Source organism: Lolium perenne, chromosome 3 (genome assembly GCF_019359855.2).
Source record: "Lolium perenne isolate Kyuss_39 chromosome 3, Kyuss_2.0, whole genome shotgun sequence".
Classification (NCBI taxonomy): domain Eukaryota; kingdom Viridiplantae; phylum Streptophyta; class Magnoliopsida; order Poales; family Poaceae; genus Lolium; species Lolium perenne.
In genome coordinates, this window is record NC_067246.2 from 102,788,721 (window position 1) to 102,799,475 (window position 10,755).

General features: G+C 43.9%; 1 protein-coding gene across 1 annotated transcript; it reads left to right on the forward strand.

Moving 5' to 3' along the window:
* Positions 1-1,324: 1,324 nt before the first annotated feature.
* On the forward strand, positions 1,325-2,517 carry LOC127338321 (uncharacterized). Its single transcript, XM_071826951.1, has 4 exons — positions 1,325-1,790; positions 1,892-1,961; positions 2,072-2,179; positions 2,271-2,517. Exons 1-4 carry the CDS (start codon positions 1,732-1,734, stop codon positions 2,430-2,432), a joined length of 399 nt encoding a protein of 132 aa, XP_071683052.1. The 5' UTR covers positions 1,325-1,731; the 3' UTR covers positions 2,433-2,517.
* The last annotated feature ends 8,238 nt before the right edge of the window (positions 2,518-10,755 follow it).

Genomic DNA, 10,755 nt, shown 5'->3' on the forward strand with positions numbered 1-10,755 from the left:
GCTAACTTAGAGGAGGGTATGAGCACCATGCAAGCCCAATTAACCATGGTAACCCAAGTACTTACATCTCAGATGGCTCGGGGGCAGGCTGTAGATCCTGCACTGCTCAATGCCATCGCCCCGCTGCAATCTCAACCACACCGGAAAAGCAGCGTGGCTTCCTCTCAGCAGGTGGATAATGATGACCAGGTGGTCGAGCCTCCTCGCTACCCCCCCGTGGATGATCTCACTGAGAGCCGTCCTTGTGAGCTGCATGTTAAAGTTTTCAACCTATCCTTCAAGGCGGCGGTCGGCATCCTCTTACCTACAAGGTCTTACCATTGCCGTCCGGTCCAAGACGACTTTGCTGTTGTGATGGTGGATGAAGTGTTGAGAGAGTATGAGGGGTTGGTGCTTGAGCACCCTGCAGGTGAAGATGGGGAAATCAAAGAACTGGGAGAAGCCCGTAGAACCACCGTGCAATGGCGGAAGGAGAACATTGTGTTTCCAGGTGAGAAGCCAACAAGCAGGCCACCTCCGCCTCCTCCGCCACCTCAGTCTCCTCCGCGTGATGATTCTCCTCTGCGCGATGATGATTCCCCTATCCATGACCAGTCTCCTCCGCGTGAAAATACTCCGCCGCCTCCTCCTCCTCGTCAGGAGACTCCGCCGCTTCCACCTAAGCAAAAGAGGAAGCGGTCCGCGGCACCTCCTACAGCTCCGAAGAGATCATCAACTCCAATGAGGGAACAGACTCCAGAGTTGTTGCCACATGAGCAGACTGAAGAGCAAAAGGCGTTTCTTGCAACTGCGCTGAAGAAGATGTTTATTCCACCGCAGACAGTGAAGCACTTTGCCGAGACGAGAATGAAGAGACCTGAGCTGAGAGCTGATTATGACCGCTCTCTTGGACAGTCCTCTAAAGCGATGAAAGAAGCAAAAAAAGTCGCCCAGCTTGGACAGCAGGACATTCAGGCCGCACCCCACTTCATCGTGGAGCCATATCATGATCCAGAGACGGCATCGATGATCGAACGGGCGGCTAGAGCTCAGGGAGCATCAGTTGAGTACGAAGATTACTATCCAACGGCTCAAGTGGTAAACAAGTATAGATACGGATCTGATCTCGTCAAACCTGGCGAGCTCGCGCGTCTAGGGACTCAGATGCGAAGGTTGCATGACTGGTACCTGAAAGCCTGTCGAAGAGGTGATCGCTACCTCACGGTGTATCTTAGAGATGAGCATTACTTCCGGGGGCGGGAGGAGATAAACATTGACGTAGAAGAACTGTTTCAGTTATTCAATCAAGACGCCCTCGACAAAGCTGTCATCAGTTGCTACTGCCTGTAAGTGATTTATTTGTGTAATTAAGTTTGTAGCTCATTCATTTGCACTAACAATTATCCTCATTATATTCTTTGTGTACGCTATACATTTAATTATGCAGAATGAAGAAGCTGGAATACAAAAGAGGCAAGCTCCTACCGCTGGGGTTCATAGACCCAAACACAGTTCATGAAGTTACGGTTTCAGACTTCGCCAAGGACACAGAGGACAACATCGTAATGTTTTTAGAGAAGCAAGCAGACAAAGAGGATATATTCTTTCCCTACAACTTCAAGTGAGTGTTATATATAACATACATTATGCTTGTGCACCTTCCACTTTATTCTCGTAATCATTGAGCTATGCTTGTGCAGTTTCCATTTTATTCTCCTAATCATTGATCTTCACCTTGGAGTCGTAAACGTCATGGACTCGAAACGTAAAGAATATGCGGAATGGGCGGACATGGCTGCCATCCTCCAGAGGTAGTTTCAATCAATTTCGTATTGGCATCTTCATCTGCTCTAATTCGAAGATATCATCAACTAATCAATTACTCATTTACTCATTATTTTTTGCCGGGCAGGGCTTGGAAACGGTTCATCAATACTGTTCCGGGTGAATGGAAACCGGAGCTTACATTTAGAGATTACCCTGTAAGTAGTACTATATATATAGCTATGTCCGTGAAACTTTATATATATATGATATTTACTTTCAATACGATGCTTGATTATTAGTTTGATCGAACTATTTTTTCGTAAAGTGTATGAGGCAGGAAAAAGGGAATAACTTATGTGGATACTACGTCTGCACCTTCATGCGTGACATGTCCTGTCCCAAGGGTGGGGATCCCCAAATACACCACACTCGTGTACGATAACAAATTTTCACAATTAATCTTAATTAGTACCATCTATTGTATTGAGTTCCATTCATATATTGATCTCCTTTTTTAAATATAGATGACACGCCTGCGGGACACTCTCATAACAGCGGATCAAATAAAAGCAATTCAAGAGGAAATCGCGGGATTCTTTATTACCGAGGTCCTTACCCCAGGTGGAGAGCACTATCGGAAGATCGTGACGTCGGACGATATTCGTTCAGGAAAAGTTGTATTGTAAATATGCATGCATTACGTGTACTGTGTTGACTATGTCGTGTACTGTTGACGATGTCTATATATATTCATGACGATTTTTTGTGGTTTCTTGAATGATATATATATGCATTGCTGAAACTCTGCCGCGGCAAGGGAAACAGACTGTTTCTCTGCCGCGGCAGAGAAACGCTGGTACAGCCGAAATCTGTGCCGCGGCAGAGAAATAGCAATTCTCTGCCGCGGCAGAGGAACATAGGCCCGGTTCGTACCACGAACCGGGACCAAAGCCCTTCCAGCGCGAGCTCCCTGGTCGCACCACGTGTTGAGGCCTTTAGGCCCGGTTTATCTTTGAACCGGGACTAAAGGGTACCCCCTTTAGTCCCGCCTTGTTGGTCCCGGTTCAGGAACCGGGTCTAAAGGCCCAAATGGACCGGGCCTATTGCCCCGTTTTCCACTAGTGTTAACATTGCAAAAGGCTTTATAGCAACAGAAGACACACCAATATTACAAATACCTCTTTTCATAAAGATTAATTTCAGGAACAATAATATATATATCGACCATCATTCGGCAAGTCACCATACAAAAATAATAACTGAGGACATAAAATATCCAATTCGAATGGAAAGAGCTTTTTAGGCTAAAACATTTTTTTCGAAGTTAGTAAGCACTGTCTCCAACACTCAACACTCAGTCAACAATACTGATCATCTATGCAATAATGCAAAGTACTTTTTTTCATACATCTTGAATATGTCCGTACTCATTTCTTACTAAGCCTATGTCGTGAGCAATTTTTAAGGCAACTATTCGGACACAGGTTGCAGATATTCGAAGAGATGGATGGACGTTATCAACATCTCATCTTAGGGGAGGAAGATGCATGTGACCAACTCGTCAATCTTACCTTGTCTTGTATACACTAATATTAAAAACACAAAACATGTACCATGGCATTCAGTTAAACACTAGCACAAAATCCATTTGGTGCTAAAACCCCTCCTCCAATGGGCTAGTCGCCCGTCATCCCAACCTTATCGGAAATGACTTTCAGCCACTGATAGGTGGCCAGCCCGCCGGCGCTGAAGGACCCCTCTGACAGCCTTTAGGTACGCGCCCGTGATGGTGAGGTCCTGTGGGGGGGGGGGGGGGGGGAGATCAAATCTCTGAAAGACACTTACCTGGTGTCTGTCGGAATGGCGCGGAGTCTCCAGCGTGTTTTGGAAGGTTTCCACCGGTTGGTAAGGGCTATATGCACCGGCTGCCCAACCGGTGCAAACGATCCGGTGCAAAAGCCCCCCTCCCCCCCTTTTAGCATTGGTTCAGTTGCAAACCAGTGCTAAAGGATGCACCACGTGGCGGCTGCCGGGCGTCCGAGCGGGAGGACCTTTAGCACCGGTTTGTAATACAAACCGGAAACCGGTGCTAAAGGGTCTGCCGCAGCAAAAAAACGCCACAAAACGCTGCCGCGGTAGAACCCCGCTACCGTAATTTTTTTTCGAAATATCTCTAGTCCAATTACTTACTCGTGCTCAAACTTCCCGCTCGGTCACCCATCCTCCCACTACTCTAGCACTAGCACGATTAACTTCCAAGTTAAACACTAATATTAAAAACACAAAACATGTACCATGGCATTCAGTTAAACACTAGCACAAAATCCATTTGGTGCTAAAACCCCTCCTCCAATGGGCTAGTCGCCCGTTGATACGTCTCCAATGTATCGATAATTTCTTATGTTCCATGCCACTTTATTGATGATACCTACATGTTTTATGCATACTTTATGTCATATTTATGCATTTTCCGGCACTAACCTATTAACAAGATGCCGAAGAGCCAGTTGCTGTCTTCTGCTGTTTTTGGTTTCAAAAATCCTAGTAAGGAAATATTCTCGGAATTGGACGAAATCAACGCCCAAGATCTTATTTTTCCACGAAGCTTCCAGAAGTCTGGAGAGGAAACGAAGTGGGGCGACGAGGCGGCGACACGCTAGGGCGGCGCGGCCCAAGCCCTGGCCACGCCGGCCTAGTGTGTGAGCCCCTCGCGTCGCCCCTAAACCTACCTCCTCCGCCTACTTAAGCCTTCGTCGATAATAACTCCAGTACCGAGAGCCACGATACGGAAAACCTTCCAGAGACGCCGCCGCCGCCAATCCCATCTCGGGGGATTCAGGAGATCGCCTCCGGCACCCTGCCGGAGAGGGGAATCATCTCCCGGAGGACTCTTCACCGTCATGGTCGCCTCCAGAGTGATGTGTGAGTAGTTCACCCCTGGACTATGGGTCCATAGCAGTAGCTAGATGGTCGTCTTCTCCTAATTGTGCTTCATTGTTGGATCTTGTGAGCTGCCTAACATGATCAAGATCATCTATCTGTAATGCTACATGTTGTGTTTGTTGGGATCCGATGAATAGTGAATGCTATGTTATGTTGATTATCAATCTATTATCTATGTGTTGTTTATGATCTTGCATTCTCTCCGTTATTAGTAGAGGCTCTGGCCAAGTTTTTGCTAGTAACTCCAAGAGGGGGTATTTAGATAGTGGGTTCATGCCTCCATTAAATCTGGGACAGTGACAGAAAGTTCTAAGGTTGTGGATGTGCTGTTGCCACTAGGGACAAAACATTGATGCTATGTCTAAGGATGTATGTGTTGATTACATTACGCACCATACTTAATGCAATTGTCTGTTGTTTGCAACTTAATACTGGAGGGGGTTCGGATGATAACCTGAAGGTGGACTTTTTAGGCATAGATGCATGCTTGATAGCGGTCTATGTACTTTGTCGTAATGCCCAATTAAATCTCACAATACTCATCATAACATGTATGTGCATGGTCATGCCCTCTTTATTTGTCAATTGCCTAACTGTAATTTGTTCACCCAACATGCTACTTATTCTTATGGGAGAGACACCTCTAGTGAACTGTGGACCCCGGTCCATTCTTTTACATCGAATACAATCTACTGCAATACTTGTTCTACTGTTTTCTGCAAACAATCATCATCCACACTATACATCTAATTCTTTGTTACAGCAAGCCGGTGAGATTGACAACCTCACTGTCACGTTGGGGCAAAGTAATTTGGTTGTGTTGTGCAGGTTCCACGTTGGCGCCGGAATCCCTGGTGTTGTGCCGCACTACACTTCGCCGCCATCAACCTTCAACGTGCTTTTTGACTCCTACTGGTTCGATAAACCTTGGTTTCTTACTGAGGGAAACTTACTGCTGTACACATCACACCTTCCACTTGGGGTTCCCAACGGTCGCGTGCTGTACGCGTGTCAAGCATAAATTTCTGGCGCCGTTGCCGGAGAGAACAAGACACGCTGCAAGGGGAGTCTCCACATCCAATCTCTTTACTTTGTTTTTTGTCTTGCTTTTATTTTATTTAGTACTTTGTTTGCTGCACTATATCAAAAACACAAAAAAATTAGTTGCTAGCTTTACTTTATTTACTGTCTTGTTTGCATTCGTCATATTAAAAAAAACACACAAAAAAATTAGTTACTTGCATTTTACTTTTGTTACCATGTCTAGCTCTGCACCTGTTACTTCTTCACCTGAGGAATTAGTCTTCAGTTTTAAACAAGGGGATGAGGAGAGTTTTAAAGATGCTTGGTCCAGAATTTTTGATTCTTATCGTAAAGCTGAACCTCAAATGACTCTAAGTTTGCTCCTTAGTAACTTTTATTTTGGGCTTATGATTCGCTATAGATATGCCTTGGATGCTGTAGTGGGAGGAGATTTCCTTCATTGCAATGGGGATCAAGCTTTTAATGCCATAAAGAAATTGGTTGCATCACATAATTCAGCTAATAACTTTGATTCAGCTCTTATTAGCATTTATAATAGATTAAACACTCTTGAGACAAGTGCATCTTGCTTGAAATAAAATTATAGCTATGTTCGTAACCGTCTTGATCAAGTTTTAGTGAACTCTGAACCTTCAATACGGGACCCTACTATTAAAGTTGTTATTGATGGTCAAACTTTTAATGCCAATTGTGATATTATGTCTGAATTTTGCCTTATGCCTAAGAGTATTTATGAATCTTTGACACTATGGGGACTCGTTGAAGGGGGAGAAGGAATAACTCTTATTGATAACTCTGTTATAATTCCTAAGGGAATAGCCACGGGTGTGCATACAACCATTCTTGGAAGAACAATATCCACTGATTATCTTGTTATTGAATGTGTAGGAACAGGACAAATCACACTCGGAAGATCCCTGCTGAAACTATTGGGAGCAGTCATAAATGTGGGAGAAGGCACCCTAAAATTCACCTCTACACCGGGGGGTAGACATGTATTCCCTAAATCAAAGAGTAAGAAAAAGAATAAGAAGGATAGGCGTAAAGCCCAAGGTAATGTTGATGCATCATCTCTTGATAATACTTGATACACACTTTCTGCGCCTAGCTGAAAGGCGTTAAAGAAAAGCGCTTATGGGAGACAACCCATGATTTTACTACTGCACTTTTATTTTATATTTGAGTCTTGGAAGTTGTTACTACTGTAGCAACCTCTCCTTATCTTATTTTATTGCATTGTTGTCCCAAGTGAAGTCTTTGATAGTAAGGTTCATAGTAGATTTGGATTACTGCGCAGAAACAGATTTATTTGCTGTCACGAATCTGGGCCTAATTCTCTGTAGGTAACTCAGAAAATTATCCCAATTTACGTGAGTGATCCTCAGATATGTACGCAACTTTCATTCAATTTTAGCATTTTCATTTGAGCAAGTCTGGTGCCTCTTAGAAATTCATCTTTACGAACTGTTCTGTTTTGACAGATTCTGCCTTTTATTTCGCATTGCCGGTTTTGCTATGCTTGATGGATTTTTCTATTCCATTAACTTTCAGTAGCTTTGTGCAATGTCCAGAAGTGTTAAGAATAATTATGTCACCTCCGAACATGTGAATTTTGATTATGCACTAACCCTCTAATGAGTTATTTTGAGTTTGGTGTGGAGGAAGTTTTCAAGGATCAAGAGAGGAGGATGATACAATATGATCAAGGAGAGTGAAAGCTCTAAGCTTGGGGATGCCCCGGTGGTTCACCCCTGCATATTTCAAGAAGACTCAAGCGTCTAAGCTTGGGGATGCCCAAGGCATCCCCTTCTTCATCGACAACATTATCAGGTTCCTCTAGTGAAACTATATTTTTATTCCATCACATCTTATGCACTTTGCTTGGAGCGTCTGTTTGTTTTTGTTTTTGTTTTGTTTGAATATAGTGGATCCTAGCATTCATTGTGTGGGAGAGAGACACGCTCCGCTGTTGCATATGGACAAATATGTCCTTAGGCTTTACTCATAATATTCATGGCGAAGGTTGAATCTGCTTCGTTAAATTGTTGTATGGTTGGAAATGGGAAATGCTACATGTAGTAATTGGAATAATAACTTGGATAATGTGATACTTGGCAATTGTTGTGCTCATGTTTAAGCTCTTGCATCATATACTTTGCACCTATTAATGAATAAATACATAGAGCTTGCTAAAATTTGGTTTGCATAATTGGTCTCTCTAAGGTCTAGATAATTTCTAGTAAGGGTCGAACAACAAGGAAGATGGTGTAGAGTCTTATAATGTTTACAATATGTCTTTTATGTGAGTTTTGCTGCACCGATTCATACTTGTGTTTGTTTCAAATAACCTTGCTAGCCTAAACCTTGTATCGAGAGGGAATACTTCTCATGCATCCAAAATCCTTGAGCCAACCACTATGCCATTTGTGTCCACCATACCTACCTACTACATGGTATTTCTCCGCCATTCCAAAGTAAATTGCTTGAGTGCTACCTTTAAAATTTCCATTCTTTATCTTTGCAATATATAGCTCATGGGACAAATAGCCTAAAAACTATTATGGTATTGAATATGTGCTTATGCACTTTATCTCTTATTAAGTTGCTTATTGTGCGATAACCATGTTCCTGGGGACGCCATCAACTACACTTTGTTGAATATCATGTGAGTTGCTATGCATGTCCGTCTTGTCTGAAGTAAGGGCGATTTACCATGAGTTGAATGGTTAGAGCATGCATACTGTTAGAGAAGAACATTGGGCCGCTAATTAAAGCCATGATTCATGGTGGAAGTTTCAGTTTTGGACAAATATCCTCAATCTCATATGAGAACATTAATTGTTGCTAAATGCTTATGCATTAAAGAGGAGTCCATTATATGTTGTCTATGTTGTCCCGGTATGGATGTCTAAGTTGAGAATAATCAAAAGCGAGAAATCCAATGCGAGCTTTCTCCTTAGACCTTTGTACAGGCGGCATAGAGGTACCCCTTTGTGACACTTGGTTAAAACATATGTATTGCGATGATAATCCAGGTAATCCGAGCTAATTAGGACAAGGTGCGGGCACTATTAGTATACTATGCATGAGGCTTGCAACTTGTAGGATATAATTTACATGATGCATATGCTTTATTACTACCGTTGACAAAATTGTTTCTTGTTTTCAAAACCAAAGCTCTAGCACAAATATAGCAATCAATGCTTCCCTCTGCGAAGGGCCTTTCTTTTACTTTTATGTTGAGTCAGTTCACCTATCTCTCTCCACCTCAAGAAGCAAACACCTGTGTTAACTGTGCATTGATTCCTACATACTTGCATATTGCACTTATTATATTACTTAACATTGACAATATCCATGAGATATACATGTTACAAGTTGAAAGCAACCGCTGAAACTTAATCTTCCTTTGTGTTGCTTCAATACCTCTACTATGAATTTATTGCTTTATGAGTTAACTCTTATGCAAGACTTATTGATGCTTGTCTTGAAAGTACTATTCATGAAAAGTCTTTGCTATATGATTCATTTGTTTACTCATTGCATTACCATTGCTTCGAATCGCTGCAATCATTACATGTGCTTACAATAGTATTGATCAAGATTATGATGGCATGTCACTTCAGAAATTATCTTTGTTATCGTTTACCTACTCGGGACGAGCAGGAACTAAGCTTGGGGATGCTGATACGTCTCCAACGTATCGGTAATTTCTTATGTTCCATGCCACTTTATTGATGATACCTACATGTTTTATGCATACTTTATGTCATATTTATGCATTTTCCGGCACTAACCTATTAACAAGATGCCGAAGAGCCAGTTGCTGTCTTCTGCTGTTTTTGGTTTCAGAAATCCTAGTAAGGAAATATTCTCGGAATTGGACGAAATCAACGCCCAGGATCTTATTTTTCCACGAAGCTTCCAGAAGTCCGGAGAGGAAACGAAGTGGGACGACGAGGCGGCGACACGCTAGGGCAGCGCGGCCCAAGCCCTGGCCGCGCCGGCCTAGTGTGTGGGCCCCTCGCGTCGCCCCTAAACCTACCTCCTCCGCCTACTTAAGCCTTCGTCGATAATAACTCCAGTACCGAGAGCCACGATACGGAAAACCTTCCAGAGACGCCGCCGCCACCAATCCCATCTCGGGGGATTCAGGAGATCGCCTCCGGCACCCTGCCGGAGAGGGGAATCATCTCCCGGAGGACTCTTCACCGCCATGGTCGCCTCCGGAGTGATGTGTGAGTAGTTCACTGATACGTCTCCGACGTATCGATAATTTCTTATGTTCCATGCCACATTATTGATGATTTCTACATGTTTTATGCACACTTTATGTCATATTCGTGCATTTTCTGGAACTAACCTATTAACAAGATGCCGAAGTGCCAGTTCCTGTTTTCTGCTGTTTTTGGTTTCAGAAATCCTAGTAACGAAATATTCTCGGAATCGGACGAAATCAACGCCAAAGATCTTAGAATCCCCGAAAGCATCCAGAACACACCAGAGAGGTCAGAGGGGGGCCACAGGCCCACCAAACTATAGGCTGGCGCGGCCAGAGGGGGGGCCGCGCCGCCCTATGGTGTGGGCCCCCCAGAAGCCCTCTGGCGCCGCCTCTTCGCCTATATAAAGCCCCTGGATCGAAAACCCTGATACGTTCGACGAAAACCACAGAAACCTTCCAGAGCCGCCGCCATCGCGAGGCCAAGATCTGGGGGACAGGAGTCTCTGTTCCGGCACGCTGCCGGAGCGGGGAAGTGCCCCCGGAAGGCTTCTCCATCGACACCGCTGCCATCTCCACCGCCATCTTCACCACCGCTGCTGCTCCCATGAGGAGGAAGTAGTTCTCCATCGAGGCTCGGGGCTGTACCGGTAGCTATGTGGTTCATCTCTCCCATGTACCTCAATACAATGATCTCATGAGCTGCTTTACATGATTGAGATTCATATGAGTTTTGTATCACTACTATCTATGTGCTACTCTAGCAAAGTTATTAAAGTAGTTCTATTCCTCCTGCACGTGTG

What these genes read in the sequence shown, in the direction of transcription:
- LOC127338321 (XM_071826951.1), top strand. Translation starts at nt 1,732, where the DNA reads ATGGACTCGAAACGTAAAGAATATGCGGAATGGGCGGACATGGCTGCC. An exon ending in ATGGCTGCCATCCTCCAGAG is followed by an intron (nt 1,791 to 1,891) that starts GTAGTTTCAATC and finishes TTTGCCGGGCAG; the next exon opens with GGCTTGGAAACGGTTCATCA. An exon ending in CCCAAATACACCACACTCGT is followed by an intron (nt 2,180 to 2,270) that starts GTACGATAACAA and finishes TTTTAAATATAG; the next exon opens with ATGACACGCCTGCGGGACAC.